At 44.5% G+C, this 18,060-nt stretch overlaps 2 protein-coding genes and 1 pseudogene across 2 annotated transcripts; all 3 read right to left on the minus strand.

Annotated features, from left to right (window-relative positions):
• Positions 1 to 3,453: 3,453 nt before the first annotated feature.
• Positions 3,454 to 6,935, minus strand: LOC124654740. The gene is made up of 3 exons (XM_047193734.1): positions 6,711 to 6,935; positions 4,658 to 4,738; positions 3,454 to 4,161 (listed from the first exon to the last, which is right to left on the minus strand). Exons 1-3 carry the CDS (start codon positions 6,870 to 6,872, stop codon positions 3,814 to 3,816), a joined length of 591 nt encoding a protein of 196 aa, XP_047049690.1. The 5' UTR covers positions 6,873 to 6,935; the 3' UTR covers positions 3,454 to 3,813.
• Positions 6,936 to 10,611: 3,676 nt separating this feature from the next.
• Positions 10,612 to 11,409, minus strand: LOC124655622 (transcription repressor OFP14-like). Its single transcript, XM_047194487.1, has one exon. The coding sequence runs from the start codon at positions 11,365 to 11,367 to the stop codon at positions 10,612 to 10,614; it is 756 nt and encodes a 251-aa protein (XP_047050443.1). The 5' UTR covers positions 11,368 to 11,409.
• Positions 11,410 to 13,662: 2,253 nt separating this feature from the next.
• LOC124655623 lies at positions 13,663 to 17,784 on the minus strand (annotated as a pseudogene).
• Between the last annotated feature and the right edge of the window lie 276 nt (positions 17,785 to 18,060).

Raw genomic sequence — 18,060 nt, forward strand, 5'->3', positions numbered from 1 at the left:
TTTCCTGGCCTATGCGTATCCCTAGATAATTGTTATTTTGACCAACATAATATAAGGCGAAATTCCTTAACGTCCCTCATTATACTTGCCTTCTGAAAATTTTGGAATAAGCATAATACGAGGATTTTCATAATGTATCCACTATGCCGATATTTGTTGTTAGCGCCAGATGTACCCTTAGCCAGGCGGTGCACATGTCCTCGGTAAAAAACAAAAACCTTTGTTAAATAGCATTTTTTTAACCACCCATGCACTCCTAAAAATCTTTTTTATCTGTTGAGGAATCCCCTAGGCACCCCGGTCCAAATGCTCTAGCTCCGCCACTAGTTGTTGTGTCTAAAATTATGGGAGAATGGGCTCTTTCGAGCGTCAAGGGGGCGAACCATTAAGTTCCACAATGGCGCGAGAGTGATTCTTTTGCACTCCCTTTTTCCCGATCCCGGTCCTACGCGTATCCCTAGATAATTGTCATTTTGACCAACATAATATAAGTTATACAATATACAAATTATATAATCAGAAAGTATAATTGTCATTTAGACTTTCTAACAATATATATTTTGATATATATCTTATATTGTGTTGGTCAAATTCATAATCTGGAGATACACACATGCTCTATAAACCGGGAAGGAGGGAGTTACCCGAGCTTAGCTCGCTTGTAACAAAATTAAACTCCTTAATAACTAATGACAAAGCATTTGCCCTCTTGAGGAAAACATTCCTGTTCCCCTCAAAAAAAAAAGGAAAACATTTCTGTCATTTCGTACGTAACCTACAACAGCAGAAAACAATGCAGTTACGTTTTGCTAGAACTACAATATTTCAGACAACCTGGCATTAGTAATACTGTGTTGGCTGGATCTCTCGATCAATGACCGGCCCAGGCAGGAAATGGTCCACCCTGAGCTTCAAGCAAGATCGTGGCACATGTCCTCCAATCAAGACGAAGATGTACAGCACCGCGCGTCATCAACAGGTTTTCGCCTGTGCTCTCCACGCAGTTACTGAAGGGAAAATGTGATCCTGTACCCTACATCAGCAGGGGTTGTTAGGTTCACGCAATAAACGGCCTGCTTATGATCGACGCATCCAACTGAGAGGATTGATGGCAATGCAAAGCACTCCATGTGGGTGAAATTGATGGAGGTATGGAGGACGCGCACAGCATAGCATATGTTTCACCCCGGCCGGCGATGCTAGCCACTTGCTGACACTCCGGTCACTTCACTTCTACTAGCTCCGTCAACGGCAGAGAGCACTCGGCGTGTACACTGCATCGGCAGAGCCTTCAATGAGGCCTAGCTAGATGGCAAGTGGGATTGATTGGAGCTTTATGCTGGACCTGTTGCTTGTAGTAGCTTGGTGGCGCGTAATTGGTTCTATCCATGGGCACTTGGACATGTCATGCATGTCTCTGCTTTTCTGTAAGAGCAGAATCCAAACATAATGTTGAACAAGTAGGTGAAACGGTAGAGTCGGCAAACTTAAATTTTTTTTTTAACAGGAGAAGGGTCCAGAGGACCCGGAAGCTTCATTAACTCGGCAGGCTACAGTTACAAGCAGGACTCAAAAGAAAATAGAAATTACAAAGCAGTCCTTGCTTTTTGCAAAAAGGACCTTGCAGGAAATCTGAAAACGCGATCAAGTCCTTCTCTGCCGACACCATTGTTGACCTTGCAGCGACGGCCACCTTCTCCACTCCGGGGACGAAACCACTTGGTGAGGATGCGGTGATCTGTGCCGTGCTGAGGCCAGGCAATCCTCTGACTCTGGAGGAAGAGAAAACCTCTGAGTAGCAACAACTCAGCAGGTGTGGAGCGGCCCCATCGGCCAGGAATAGCGGCAGCATCGATTGCCGTCGCTTAGGAGCTTCCACGAGAGGAGCTTCGCCGTCTTCTCCCCCCCCCCCACCCCCCCGCCGCCATGGCTGGCCAGGAGAAACTTCACATCGCTATACTTTCTCACCACAAGGTGACCATCAGCCTCTAATTTATTTGGGGGAGCCTCGGTGGTTTGAATCTTTCTCCACACTTGACAATGTGTTGGAGCTTTAAATTACAATCGTTCATGCTCCTCCCCATATCTTCTTCCACTGCAACATAGGCTCGTGCAAGGTAGACCCAGAGTCAACATAGAGGCAATGATGGAAGTGGAGCCGAAACCGAAGAGGTTAGTGTTCATCAGTTCTAGGTTCGATTTAGAGATGGGGCTGCTCACTACTGCTAGCTCGGAGAAATGACCAACATGTTGCCGCAATACACAAGAGGGCTATTGGTGCCCCTATGGTCAAGGGAGGGGTAGTTTCATATGTCCACATTCTGAAGTCGAAGGAGGGGTGTAAGAGGAGGTGGCGGCAATAGGTCAAAGGAAAGTTTGAGAGTATGTCTGGCCATGAGCAGCCTGGCCCGAGGCCCGGCCTGAAAATTCTGGGCCTGAGCCTAGAAGTGTTGGCTCGATGGCCGGGCTGGGCTTGGGTAGCCCAAAAACGCAAAATAGTGAAGTTGGCCAACCAGACGGCTCAAGCTTTAGTGGTTTTTGGCAGGGCCAGACTTGGGCCTAGTTTTTGCACGTCGGGCTTTTTCGGGCTTGGCCCGAAGGATGCCCAGGTAAATACAGATGAAGAGGAAGCAGGAAACTATGAATGCCATGTCGAATGTAGATCTATCTGTAACAACAACAACAAAAAAGACTCAAACCACTTGTATTTCTGAACGGCTGAAAATGGTTCTCTTCACTCCCTAACTTGCTCAAGAAACACCTTGAAACTGTTGATGGACCATTCTTCTTCCATGTCAACGTGGGAGGTGGCAGGATGTTCTCAAGCACATGGTCATGTACTCATGTGGCCGAAACCATGCCTCATCAGGTGAAAAACGGTTTTGGTTGAGCAATACCACTCTAAGGACCGACACTACCCAGTATTGACAGTTTAAGGTGAAAACCCTACTCCAAAATAATTTCATCTAGGGACGAAGGTTACAGATCGAGATAAGTTGAGAGACGAAATTCCTCAAAAAAAAAAAAGTTGAGAGACGAAAAATGCACTTGCCAATTTACTGTGCCTGATTAGTCTATATGTATTCTAAAAAAAACACTTTTTTTGGCTTGTCCTTTCCTATGGCGGCATGTGTGAGCTTGTGGTGAGAAACCTGAACTCATAGCACTCCAGAAGAGATACACAGCACATCAACAACCAACGCTCATCCAAGCCCTCTCCCAGCTAGACCGTCGGAAGAATTTGCAATACACTCCACACGATCAGCACCTTCGAGATCAGCATATCTTAGCCGTCCACAGAAATTTTAGTAATGGTAGACACATCACATGTAGACAGAGAACAGCAATGTCAGTTCTTTTCAATGCTTCTCGCTTCTTGCCACATGCCAGCGGCAGTAGATACAGAGACGCTACAGAGACTTGACAAAGCAACAGCAGAATGCGTACTCCACCAAAGAGAGGCTGTTAATAAGTTTTCCTTTTGCCAGCATAATACACTTGATCACATACCGACAGTAATATGCACAGATAAATCGAAGTTTTACAATTTTACCCAGAACACAGATGCATGAAGGTTACAGTATCTTCACAAAGAAACAGGCGGTAAAAGGTGACAAACATAAGACATGCTTAGCATAGCAGGCTAATGGAGGCGGGGTTAAATCAAATAGTCCTACTTGAGCGGCGACAACAGGCATCAGGCATCTGGCAGCTGGCAGCTAATTTTCTTCTTTCACTGCATTGGCTGTTCTTTTTCCACTTTGTTCTATCTCTGGATGTGCTGTTTCTTTCCAACTCCGTGGAGCAAACTGCTCAGGACGATTCGTCATGAGCTGGGCTGTCCGAATGCATATCCATGGATGAGTCGTTCGAAGCAGTGGGATTTGGCTCACGGTTTGAGCCGTTTGCGAAGTAGCCTGCATCGCCAGCCTGATCCAGATGGTATGGTTGCAGACCCCGGCGGACGGGGCTGGATAATGCGTTTGAAAAGACTGCTGAGTTCTTGGACTGAGTTAACCCTGGGTTTCCTAGTGCAAATAAGCTCGGAGATGGTTGATGGTTGCCTGTGTTGGGTACATGGACAGTGGCCAGAGTGCTTTGGCTAGCATATTGTGATCTTGGAGAGGCCAATGGATTGTCGCCTCCATACTGAATCTCATGCTACACATACATACGGGTCGTAAACGTAAATTATCAGTCTTCTGCTAGAATGACACAGAGGGATAAGTGATGTAGCTGTATGTTAGGAGGCTATTGCTAGAAGTACTGACTGGTAAAAGGAAGCAATCAGTGCGTAGAATTAGTGTTAGGTTTGCAAGGACGATAAGCTCATCTTAATATCTTAGTCATTATGCATCATTGTTCGCTAAGAAACAAGATGGCAAAACTTCAAAACCACCAGGACAAACATGGTCCTGGAAATTAATTCATCCAATAGAATTAGTGTTAGGTTTGTAAGGATGATAAGCTCATCTCAATATCTTATTCATTATGCATCATTGTTCACTAAGAAATAAGATGGCAAAGCTTGCAAAACCACCAGGACAAACATGGTCCTTGAAATTAATTCATCCAATATTTTAAAGTCCATGTTTATAATATAAATAGTTCCCTAAATTTAGCAAAGGAAGAAAAAAAAAGGTGAAATACTGCTTACCTGGATGTGCGAGGCTATATCAGCAACTGTCAGCCTCAATCCATTTTCATGCTGCCTCAAAATCCATTCATACAGCTTTTCCTGCTCAAGTGAAACAGACAATGAATAACAATAATCAGAAGGGGAAAGAAGAAAGAAACAGATGTCTGGCAGCACAAGGAGAACTTAAAACTGAACTGGAATGTGATATTCACCAAAGGAAACTATACGCTGCTGCCGTTTGCAGGCAGGTACAGTCCTAGTGGATTCTAGGCACTGGTAGAACTAAGTGGTGCAATATTCGGGGGGTAAATCGTCATTCTAGAATCGTTCTGGCATGTGGTTTCTTCAATATAGCCGGCACCCATATGGCTGAGCAGTGCACAGCTCGCAGCAGAGATGTTAGAGGCCAAAGCAGTTAGAACAGAGAAGAAACCAAATAGGATAAGACTTAGCATTAACAATATGTTAGTGCCATGAATCCTAAATAAGTATTCTCCTCCAAACTTTACCGACTTCTAATCACCTCGTGACACAGGCTACAGCCTACCGCTAGCCATGGCCGGGGCTTGAGGCCAGTTACCCACCATGGTTGTTCATAACATTCAAAAAGCCTGTAAACTTGACACACACATTGTCTTGTTCCTTTCTTTCTGACTTAAAATTGCGAAAATACCACGTGCGCACAACAAATATGACATGCCTAGTCATGCAGAGTTGGTATAAGTTATTCATAACTTGAAAGTAATCTGTGAAAAAAAAAGATAGTTTGCAGTGCCTCAAATAAAAATTAAGATACTCGGAGGTATCCATCCCTGGGGGTAATTCATTGTAAGGGGCATTGTAATAGCAGCAATCATCCATATGCTTAGACCTCAGAACATTGGTGAGAAAACTCTGGTCAGCTACCACATTTGCCGTATTGACGAAACTATTTATCTGGCTTTGTACTGCAAGAGCAGTCTATGACTATGCAAAAGCATCAAAACAATAATATGACTGTAAAATAAATGAACAATATTAGCAAACATAAGGAACTAGCTGTTCAACCATTCCAGTAATGCAAACCCCTTATAAAATATAAGTAACCTGAGCAGGTACCTCTTTGTTTTTAATTGTGGCAGTGCTTCTACACCAAAACAAAAAGTGACCAAACCACATCTTGCCTTTACACTTATTCAGTTTTGTAGAAACAATCCGAAACGTGCATCGTCTAGTGTTTCATATAATGAGTTGAGAACATGCTCACAACACGACGATACTTGAGTTCAACTAACTTTTACTGTGTTCTGATATTCCGGAAACTAAGGCAGTAACAGAACTAAGCATACAATTTAGTGATGATGAAAGGACATCCAAGGTTTTGCCTCCCGTGATTGGAAAAGCATTCTACACCTAATGGTGAGAGTGAGACTGCAGTGCGTAAGCTGAAGTAAAGCAGAAAAGGAGGACTCCATAGTACTGGTCCAGAAGTAACCCGTCCCATAAGCAAGGTCCTACCCTCTTCCGCTTTGCACACCCTCCATCGCCATACGGGAGATGGTCAATTCTAATCACAGTTGTTGCACGCATTAGTACCAATTATTGGACGATTGCACATCAAATAAAATATGCAGGCGAGGTCAAAACACTCGCTGCGACAAGACAGCCCCCCAAAGAACCAAGAACTGTGTGCCACACGCAACTGTTGAACTGAAGCAGAGATTGCAGTTCACCACAAGAATTATCTCCAGAATCGGAACAGTCGTCGTACGATCTAATTATACGAACAATCTAAACTTTACACGGGAGACAAGGTTCTAGCACTAAAATTTCGCATGGACTGATTCCTAACCACCCCAAATCCAAATCCTTCCACAGCAAAAAAAGGGGGGGGGGGGGGGCGAATTCTACGAAACAGAATCCAATCTCCCACGTCACACAATCAATCCGGACTGAAGCAGCAGCAGCAGGAGCAGGAGAAACATGGCACGAATCAATCAATCTACCAATCAATCAGAGTCTGTCAGTCGGTCGGTCAGTAATAACTGCACGCCGTGAGAGGGACAGGGGGTGGGCCCCGCCCGGACCGTACCATGGCGTGGCGCTCGCCGGCCTGGAAGGAGAGCTTCTGTCCGCCCATGGCGAGCGTGTAGAGCTGCGATAGCGAGTTGGCGGCGCCCCGGAAGGCGCCGTACATGGCGCGGTCCGTCTCCTCCAGCCTTGCCGCCTCCGCCTTGCGCTTCTTCCCCGTCATCCCAGCCGATCGCCCCCGATCCACCGCGCAACCTCCGATTCGCGCCGAATCGGAGGAGCCGAGCCCCGCCGGAGTTGGAGGGAGGGCGAGATGCGGCGCGAGCTCTGGGCAATGGAGACGGGGGAGGAGAGGGAGAGGGAGGGCGTCGCGTCGACACGAAGCGGCGGCTTTACGTCTATAGGTTTCCTATCATTTCCCACCGGCTTTTTTTTTGGTTGTTTATTATCGCCTGCAGCTTTATTTTTTTTGATGTGGTGGGCGCGTCGCCGGTGGCGTGTCGCTGGCGGGTGGGTCCGGGGAGTGAGAGGGAGGGGGGAAAGACCACGTGGAGTGGGGTTGGGGGATTGGCGCACGTGAGGGTGATGTCGACACTAGGAAGGGGGGGACTGACAAGTGGGGTCATTGGTATAGGAGGTTGTATCAGGGGGTGTCCCACTTGGTAGCAGGGTACTTTAATGCTGGATTTTGTGCCGATTCTCTTTTCTTTTTCAATTGCTTCATATGCAGTTTCCATTGTATTATGTGTGTGGTGGGTACTGTTAATATCCGGTGGATACATATTATCCATCACTTTTGGCGGATGTTATCAAAGATGATAATCAAATAAAGTTAGTCCTTTCTCGCAAAAAAAAAAAAAGTTAGTCCAGCCTCACATACCTAGACAACTATACATGTTGTGTCTGCACGTACGTTGGTTTGTTCTACAAATAAGTGTGTAACTTTGGCTATAGTCCAGTGTTACACGCTTTATGCTTACGTTTTTACATAAAAAGTTTATGCTTACATTGTTACATGAAGGAATTATATTTCTAATTTTACGTGTGTAATTTGTCAAATATCCGATTCTAGTCCGATTTCGCTCTGAATCCGCCTCGTATCCGCAATTCGAGCACCGACCATTATCCGCTTCGATCCGAATCCGCTGAAAAGTATAGTAAGGGATGTCAAAATAACAATATCTGATACGATCCAAAACGTTTACACCCCTAGGTATATCATAAAGATTTGGCAGCAAATTTACATACCAAGAACACGGGCAGTTGTCGTAGAAACAAGGCGTAAATACTTTAAGCTCTGTCCAATTTGTTGAAAGGAATGGAACCAACGAAAAACTAGAATTTTATCCTCCAACTTTCGGTGAAATTCTTTTGACCCAAATACACAGGGATGGAGGTCATAGTCCTCCATATGCTGGAAAATTTGTTGAAATACACCCTATATAATATGTAGATTGCACCCTAACTTTTTCAGAAATTGTCTATATGCCCCCCCTCCAAGTAAATTAGTGTTCACTTGCCCCTCCCCTTTCAACTTTTCCTACAAATAGGACCATGAAATATAAAAAAGGACTCTACAATCAACTAAGGAGTCATGGTAACGAGGAAATATGCCATAAATAGGGTTCCCTTTGGTTCACTGACATGGCGGGCAAGTAGCGCATTGCGCATGAGGTATGTCATACTCGGCAGTCCGTTTTAGTGCTCATTTTGTGTTGATTTTCTTTTCCTTATCAATTATCAATATGTTCTTGATTTACATGAGGTTTTCAATTGTATATATTAGACATGTTTTTGTGTGTATGACCGCTCATTTTAGTTTGCACATAGTTCACATGGAATTATTCAAAACATATTATAATTCTGTAAAGATATGTTTTGGTACATGAAATTTCCGTAAACATATGTGTGTCATAGTTGATATAGAAGAAAGGAAAAAAATTGCCCCCTTTATCAGGATCATGAGATCTATGCATATGTGCAATAGAAGTTTCATAATATTATTCACTGATTTAAAACATCACGTGGCATGCATTTTCTGAAAGGAATATTCATATTGAACTCCACCTGAATCACATGAGCAAAAGTCACATCTTGGGCCAAGGATATGTCAAACGGTGAAGGATGATGGCTATACATAAAGCATTGTTGTTCAACCAGTGATCCAATTAGAATCTTACAATGTTATCACTATTCAATATCATTTTCCTCCCACAAAAATATATTTATTTAACCTTGTGCAGAGATTTCAAACAAGGGAAATCTATAGTTCTAGGTTTCGCAAGATGCTACAGAAACAGAAATCGCGATTGGACAAAGAATGAGATTGTACTATGAGACCGCAATTGAACAGACCGAGCAAGTTCAAATTGGCGTAGCATGAAACCGTTGAGAGCTACAAAAGTCCATACTGTTTTATTCTTGGCATTCTTCTTTTTTATAATTTCATGCCATCAATCATTTTATGTTTCCAATTTCCACCACCATTTACAAAGAAGACTGGTATTTTGTTTTCTGGGGTCCTTTCACAACTAGGAAAAGCCTTATTGCCAGCGCACGGGTTACCGCTGGTGCATCAGCTGGTCCCCGGTGCACCTACCCTGGTGCACCGACGGTATATTTTTTCAAATTTCAAAAAAAGACCGATCTAGATCTAGCTCAGGTTTATCTAGCTCGAGTTCATCCTTGAAATAAGCTGCCTTGTTATTGTCGCCGCGCCGGTGTAGGAGTAGGAGGCCGGAGGTGGAGGTGGTGGAGGAGGAGGAGGAGGAGGAGGAGGATGGGGGGAGGAGGAGGGGGAGGAGGAGGCCGGAGGTGGAGGCCCGAGGTGGAGGCCTGAGGTGGTGTAGGAGGAGGAGGTCACCGGAGGAGGAGGAGGAGGCCCGAGGCGGAGTAGGAAGAGGAGGTCACCGGAGGAGAAGGAGGCCCGAGGTGGAGGAGGAGGAGGACGCCACCGGGGAGGAGAAAAGGCGAAGGAAGGAGAAGAGGAGGGGAGGAGGAGGAGTAGGAGCGAAAGAGGAGAAGGGGGAGAAGTGCGGAGGGAGAAAGAAGCAGAGGGCCGGTTTGGCATATATAGTGGTAAATTTTTTTACTTTGTTTCATTAAAATCTAAAAGTTGGAAAAAGACATGTTTTGTTTTGAATTTTCTGAATCCGATTTTTTTCTAAATGACCATAGGTGGTTGAAATCGGATAGGAAATTTCACGTAGATACATTTTTATTTAAAAAAGTTTTCCATCGAAGGTTGTATGCAACCAGAAATTCCATTTTACCGAAACATGATCTCATTTTGCATAATATATCGAAATTCATGACCGAAGGAGGAGGAGACCCAAGGTGGAGGAGGAGGGTGTGTGGAGGAAAAATTATGTCGGTCATGTTTCGCCCCGACCAAAAATTGGGTGTGGAGGAAAAATTGGGTAATTTGATTACCCCTTGGTGCGCCGGCAGAGCAGCTCCAATTTTCCATGGCCCGAACCTCATCGACCATTACCCCTGGCGCACTAAATTTTTGATTCGCCGGTGGTATTTCGGCATCACCGGCGCCCCTATAATTGGTGCGCGGCGGTAAATAGCACTGGCGTACCTAAAGTTTAGTGCGCCGAAGATAACCCTTGCAGCTATAGGTCTTTCCTAGTAATGCTTACTTCAAAATCTACAAACTATTTTCCATTTAACCATATGTTATGCTCTTTTCTTTGTCTTTCCTGCTCAAAGTATCTCCTTCTGTGTTCATCTAATTTTTCATTGAAGTTTTTGCTCTGCAAAGTAACTGAACTACCTGTTAAATTGACCCAATTAAGCCACGACAAACCTCAGGTGAAAAACAACAACGTGTATTTACAATCGGCCGTTACGTAAGTAGTAGACCATTACGTAAGTAGTAGACCAGAGGGAACAATAATTGCAATCGGCCGACGGCCCGGCGCCGGCCGGCGAGCTACGTTCACCAGGGTCCAGGGTCAAGCTGATGCCACCGTCTCCTCGACATCACAGACTTCATCATCCTTGGGCTGCCGACGCCGTGTCCGCCTGCTCTTGGGCTTCGGCGCCCTGCGCCTCCGCCGGAGCGCAGCGATCGTGTCGGTGAACGCACGGAGGATGTCCTTGTGCACCGCCCGGTCGTTGAGCTGGAGGTAGCAGAAGAGCAGCTCCTCCATGAAGTCCCAGTCCACCGCCGGCGTCGCGGCCTCCCGCCTTGCCCAGTGCGCGTCGGCCATCTCTCGCATGGACCGCCGGAAGTCCTCGTACGGCGCCACGGAGAACGTAACCACCGCCACGCCGCCGCTCCCGCCGGCCACCACCGCCTTGGTGGCAGCCATCTCCGGCGAGGCGTCCCCCTCGCTCTCGATGCCATCGTAATCCTCTTGCGTCGACGAGCCGTCCTCGCCGTCGTCGTCAAGAACGGCTGTCGGGCCGATCCGGAGTGACCGGAAGCCGGTGGCGAGAGCATCGTCGTCGTTGTCGCGGTCGTGCGCGTCGACGTGGCGTTGGCGGCCGCCGGGGAAGGAGAAGGAGTGGGTCCGAGGGTGCATGCACGCGGAGAGGAACGAGCTGGTGGAGGCGGGAGATGGGTTGTTGTTGGCGCTTGTGCGGCCATGGCCATTGAGCTTCTTGAGTGCCTTGGAGAAGTGGCGGAATGATTTGTGGAGCCTCGCGTGCTTCTTCTTGCTCATGTTCCTCTTCTTGGCCTCCTCCTCCAAACTCTCCATCTCCATGTCTGATCTCTCTCTTCGTATGTTGGGAGCGTTTGTGTGTCCGATATGATGGCAAACGTATGTAGGTTGGGAGGAGGGAGTTACATATTTATTTGTGAGTTATGTGGAGTACTTTTTCTACAGTTATGTGTACCTTGTAAGGTTGTATGTATTCAGTGCTTGCACTTGAGAGGATATTTACTTAATTTGTTGACTTCATTTTATAAGCACATGACACACAGACCTTGGTGCGAGTAGTGTTCATCATTTCATGAAGTCCTATATGTCACCATTTATAGGATAAGCACACATTTATTCATGTCAATCGCCGGGTTAATGTAGTGGCACGTACCTCTGACTTTCTTTTTTAGAATGGAGTCATATTCCCTTATATATTTTTCGAAGATAGGCAAAGAGAAAGGCGATCGAGTTCAGAGCCCTAACCTCGATGATGTCGATGAGTGCACATTACCATATTACATCCAACTAGATCGGGTGAAGATTTCACGTGGCTCAGGAGATATTTTGCAATAAAACCATGTTTCGCAATAAAATAGAGCACTGAAAGGACAACAATATATGTGAACCTTAATGTTTCAAGCAAGAGCACCCAAAATGCAGTGAAATGGGACATCAGTTTTTTCTATAGCTTTACATAAGCACCCATTGTTTACAAAGATCATGCCGCAATCGAGGACAAAACCACCAGAGTTTACACCAAAACGGAAGAAAACTATAGCCTACTACTCTCCTAAAGTTTTGGAGAACATTGCCTAGGTTGTGGCTTGTGCAGTTGTGCTCTCGAGAGAGGAAAGAAGGTGCCATGGGAGGTGCATATAGTCGTGGAGCAAAGGAAGCTCCATCGTCTAAGTAATGGCTTATTGTCACAAATTAGAACACCATGTTTCACACTGGAACACGTGGTCCTAGGAAGGACAAGTGGCTGCCTGATAATGTGATACATCCTACACTATGGCCTCCCAGGCCAACAGTAGGGTAGAAGAACCGTAAGCTAACTGTAAAGTAGAACAACAAATGAACTCGAAACGTCTCTTTAGAATGTAATTTTTTCACTAGAATCCTCACATCTTAACCTTCTTTGGAAGAATTGGAAAATTACAAGAACCAGTTCATTCTCCACAGTCCAGGCAATGAGGCAATCCAAACGGCGCCTCTCAATGCAGAATGTGAACTTTCTGATGGGTGAAGGGCAAAATCTTCGTATCACAATTCACACGGCACAGCGATCGGCTATTAGCCTTGTAGTTCTTCTACCTGGCATTAACTTAAATTCAACCTACAATTCCACACAAGATCTGAGAAGGACCGATTTGCAGGGTGCCTGATCTCAACACAACTAGCTATATACCATGCATACAATACAAACACATAGATCACTAGGAACATAGACGACACCTGAAAAATGGACACAATCTGCTGCTTCTCCTCAGAAGCCCTTCCCATGGGGGTACTTGCCCTTGCTACCGGCCATGGAGGGGCGGGAGAGCACGGGAAGCCCCCACTGCGACAAGAAGACAATGGTTGGGCAGGAATCATCCAAGGTGGCGTGGCGGATCTTGGATGAAGCCTGGGGAGCCTTCCTCAGCAGGAGGACTGAGCTGATCCTGCTCCACTTGAGCTTCTTGAGAGGAGAGAAACAAGAGTAAGCCGCCTTACCATTCAGAGACGGCAGCCACCGCCGCCTGGGGCGTGGGCTGACCCCCTCGTCCCGGCATTCCAGCCGCTGGTACTGGAAGAAGCCGCCCGTCCGGCTGCCGCAGATGCCAGTGTCCTGCAGCCCCATCATTTTTTGCAGCTCAAGGGGAAAGCTGCAAGGCGAAGATATAGGAGCTACGAGGAAGATGCAGATCATCTGAGGACAAACTCAACAGTAGCTTGCACATGGAGTGACCCCAAAGTGGCACAATGCTGATAATTAGAAACATTGGAGCATGAACAAGAGGACAAAGGCCGTCCTAATGTTTTGATTCCTTGTGCCACATGGGCCTAGCAACCCTTCACATCCATGTCCCTTCCTCGCTCACACCTCTCCCAGTTTATCTTCTTGGAGTACATCTGGCGTATCTACTGGAAAAAAATTCCTGATTGCCATGGCAGCATATGGTGCCATGTGTATTATGGCATCTGGAAAGTAAAGGTAAAGTATGGTGGTACAGTTTTGTTTCTTGTTCCCCTTTCCGATGACTTGTCAGTTGCTATTCATACTCAATCAGTTCTGTCTGCCATTGGAATTACCAAGAATCTTTGATGTGATGGGCAATAAAGAGTGCTACTTTTGTTGTCAAAGTTCTATGATGGTACAAGAGAAAATCATGGAGAATTAACATATCAGAAGAAAATGGTGCACATGTTTAATGATTGTAATCCAGAGACAAGACTCCATGAACAAATACATCTATGACCTCTCAGTAAACTGTAACAGTTGATTAACACAACATGAAACAGCTAAACTAAGGCTCACATTCTACCAGTATAGAGCCCAGCACATGTTTGTATTTGATACAACAACCACAAATACTATGCTAGTCTACTTGAACGAGAATTTCCAAACCTCCCTAACATTGGATGATCCATCAGTAACTTCAGCGAGCAGGTCTGATTGCATGGCGCCTAAAAGGACAACAAAAGAAAAGTAAAGATAATGCATGAATACCACAACACATGCAGCTGCCTGACAGAAAATCACACAATGAATCCAAATAAGTTGTGCATCTGAGTGTTAACAGCTGGTCTATGGTATTTGCATGTGATGTATTTAACAAAGGATATTTCAATCCTCACCTCCACATGCAGGATGCAAATTGCTTTCTTAACACATGTATTGATGCCTGCCTTCAAAGTAATAATGCAGAACTTAACCCCTAGGTGGAATCTTGACATGCAAATTTGCTATAAACACGCAGTGTGATAAGAGGAAAAACACTGAGCATTTCGTGACCACTGTATAAAAGGTTCATATGTTCTTCTCCAACCTTCCATTATGGAGGTGCGAAAAACAAGCATTCATTGCGGGAGAACATAAAGGGTTAACAAAATTTTACCATCTTCTGTAACCAAGCGTAGAAATTGCCTTGTGCCACCACCTACACCAAAGTAATGCTTCTTTCCTGCCATGTAAACCACACCACCAGGGTAGCGTAAGCACTGCAAAAGGTTTTATAAACGTAAGCAACAATAAATGTTCAGAAAAGTGCAGTAAAAGAAACAAGATTCAGTAAGGATTTCGGATGTTTACCTTCTTGATCAGATGGTAGAGACTAGGAAGTGAATCCAATGCATAAACAGTCTCAGCCATCAGGATGATATCGTAGCCACTAGACCCTTCATTTCCTTTGTGGTGGTTGGTTGTTTTATCATGGACAGCATCTCCACAAAGAAGTAACTTGTCGATTTCACTCCAGTCACCAGCATAAAAACCAACACTCTGAGATGTACGTGTTCCTTGAGATGATTCCTTGAACAGATTAGCTTTAACATTTGGGATGGTGAGGCACCTAAGGACCTCAGCATTGAAATCTTGGAAGTGAACTAGACCAGCACCCTGAAAGTTCGAGCTTTTAAGAAATCGCTATAATTGAGGATATTTCAAACATGCCAAGGGAAGAACAGACATATACCTTGAGACCTGCAAAGATGCCAGGAAGGCCATGTCCACATCCTAACTGAAAAATCAGAAAGATAGAAAATGTAAGCAGATATCTAAATATACCATTTTCTCAGCTTACAACTATCTGCATCAGCAATTTTTTGAAGACTCGACGTACTCTGTAAGCTAGATACAATAACACAGTCCATGATTAGTAGGAGAGAGCGAGAGAGAGAGCAAGTATCCCACCTCTAGTACTTGCTTGCCTTCTACAAGCAATCGGTCATCTTTGATGTCTGAATTTAGGGTCTTTACCAAGTCTAATGAACCTTCCCACAGCTTCAACCCACCTAGGACCCATGGATATTGTCAGGTTCACAAATAAGACAAAATGTGCTGCAAATAACAAGTTTTAGGTAGTCTTTACCTTCATATTTTCCTGGGACTAAATCAGAGTTTTTACCCCAAAAACATCACATGTGTTCACTCTCCCCTAATGAATAAGATAAATGAAGAGAATATATTAGTTTGACATCATCATAAGCATCTAAAAATGACATGTGAAATATGGCTAAAGCAAGAACAAGAAACTTGTATGTCAGACTATTCCCTATAGCTTTTAGAATATCAGTAGTGATCTGACGAGATATTTTCTGTTCAGACTTCAAAATCACAGAGTTAATGGGTGGTTCGAGCAACTATTTTAGAGCTAAAGCAATATGTTTTACTTTTTTACTTTGGGTTTTGGGGAGAGAGGTGGAAAGATTAGCGTACTAAAAAAATAAATGTTTCATCAGATTTGCCGTGTTCTTGCTTCTGTTGGTGAAGCACGAAGCATGTAGTGAGCATTAAGGAACAGTCACACAATATTCATAATCTCATAGTTTCTTGCCTCCGCAAGTTACACTTATCATTGTGCAATTAGAACTGCAAATTTGCCAACAAACCAGTACAAAAATGTCTTGTTTTTCTCTCTAAAAGCACAGATCAATATTCAACAAATATCATGTTGGAAGGAAAAATGAAATATAGGTATTCGATGTTAACTTCAATCTATAGCAGCAACCTGATCATACAAACAAAACTGATGTTGTGGAAAGAGGTACGGCATGGGTACAGCTCCGAGGAGAAAGGTAGGGCACTCTACCTGGCAGTGCCATCACTCTTACCCGCGCACAACCCAGCAAAGTCATGAGGTTTTCTTGAGAATGGGGGGAGGCTCAAGAACTTTTTTTTATTTCTTCATTGATGCAAATATATGGGAGTGATCTAACTTATATAGCCGTTATAAGTAGACTAGAAAAATAATTAATTTCATCTGTAGTAGCTTGGAATATAATTGAATCATCACCTCCTATAGTCGGTATTGCCATCTAATCTTAACTAACCTTACTCTATGTTTAACGCCATAACAAGCACTATACCTATCACTTTATTTGGTCGGCCAAGATTAAGGCAGTCTAGCATGCGCAGGGATGAGGTACTATTAACTTGTGGTGCTCACAGAGGACAGCAGATCCTAATCCCAGCACAGGAAATCCAGGTAACCTGAGTTGAGGCTAATCTAAACATAATGGCTAACAAACAGCACAGCTTACAGTTAAAATAATTCAAGATACAGAAAAAAAAAATTGCAGGCTTCCTCATTTCCTGAACTCTGGCAAGGAATTTGCATAGCTGATAAACAATGAAAAACTAAGAAATTGTCCACAATACAAGTGAAAGGAAAAGACTACAATCTATAACAATTAAACATAACCGAGAATACACACATAATCTCTACACAACTTTGTAATCAAGCGTTTTCAAGTATCTAGTTCTCCTCACTTCCTCGGTATAGTTCACCTAGAATTACTATCAGAATAATCAGCCAACGGATCAAAAGGCATGTGACAGTTGACAGAACAAAGGTACTTGCAATCAAAGAATCCAGATAATCCAAAAAATATTAAGATGTCTTCATTACATATTGCTTGTATACTTGCACAGTTGCGGTCCTAAGTCTAAATAAAATTGAGATATTGTATACAACACCACTAGTACTATTAGTGGTAGCACAAGTGGTAACTACTGCAAGCTCTCCTATAAGTTTTGTGACAGGCGGGATAACATAACAACTTATTTGGCATGCTCTGTCTTGATCCTATCATCCTCACTTCAGTTTGCAGTTCTAACAGCTCTACACTTTCAATGTAGCATAGAACCAATATGCCACAACGGATGTTTCGTGTTTATGCAGCAGTATTTAAGCATCCTCGAGTCTGCGCAGTTCACTGGCATGCAAATGAGCTTATACAGGAGCGAAGAATGCAGGCTGCGAACGGATAAAATTGCCCTAATGCTTGCATGCTCAACTGATAATTGTGTCATTCTCGACGGCATAGGTTACAGAGTGATCAAGTAATTGCATACATTAGGCCGGTCCTTTTTCTCTCTCTTTACTTAGAAGAGATAGTTAATGGTAGGTGGAACAAGAGAATTTTAGTGTCAGAGGCATTTCCGCAAACACAGGTTAAGCACTCCTAAATCGCACCTTGTAAATCGACAGGGAGTCGTCGACCACCAGAGGCTCCACGTTGCCGGACGCCACGGGTGATTCCTGCAAGGGAAACAAAGCGAAAATCGAACCTTGCGCCGAACAGAACACGGAGACGAACAAGAAGCAACAGAAACCGGAGGAGAAATACCTCGGAGAGGAGGACCTCGACGGCTGGCGGCGGGGGCGGAGGAGGAGGGCCGGGGGCGGCGTCGAAGCCGAAGCCGAAGGAAGCGTTGGAGAAGGAGAAGAGGGAGGAGGGGGAGGTGGCTTTCTTAGCATCGGCGTCCTCCATGGCGGCGCGGCGACGGGGTGGCCCTGTGGTGAACTGGTGAAGGTTTCTGTATTTTTGGGTGGGCACTCAAATTTAGCAAGTTTGTAGCTTCGACAGTGTAATTTGCCGGAATTTAGCAGGTTTGTACCAATCCAGGTGTCAAAACTCGTATATTTCTGGTTTGCCCAAATTCACTTTAAGGCCTTGTTAGGTTGTTGACAAATCCATTGACTTTGAGGTGTGATTGAGGGGTATTTTATCCTACCTAATTAAAATAAATTTATCTAATACTCTCAA

Source organism: Lolium rigidum, chromosome 5 (genome assembly GCF_022539505.1).
Source record: "Lolium rigidum isolate FL_2022 chromosome 5, APGP_CSIRO_Lrig_0.1, whole genome shotgun sequence".
Classification (NCBI taxonomy): Eukaryota; Viridiplantae; Streptophyta; class Magnoliopsida; order Poales; family Poaceae; genus Lolium; species Lolium rigidum.

Coding starts and splice junctions, on each gene's coding strand:
- LOC124655622 (XM_047194487.1), bottom strand. CDS start 11,367: ATGGAGATGGAGAGTTTGGAGGAGGAGGCCAAGAAGAGGAACATGAGC.
- LOC124654740 (XM_047193734.1), bottom strand. CDS start 6,872: ATGACGGGGAAGAAGCGCAAGGCGGAGGCGGCAAGGCTGGAGGAGACG. Junction 4,739..6,710: donor CCGGCGAGCGCCACGCCATG/GTACGGTCCGGG, acceptor TCACTTGAGCAG/GAAAAGCTGTATGAATGGAT. Junction 4,162..4,657: donor ATATAGCCTCGCACATCCAG/GTAAGCAGTATT, acceptor ATGTATGTGTAG/CATGAGATTCAGTATGGAGG.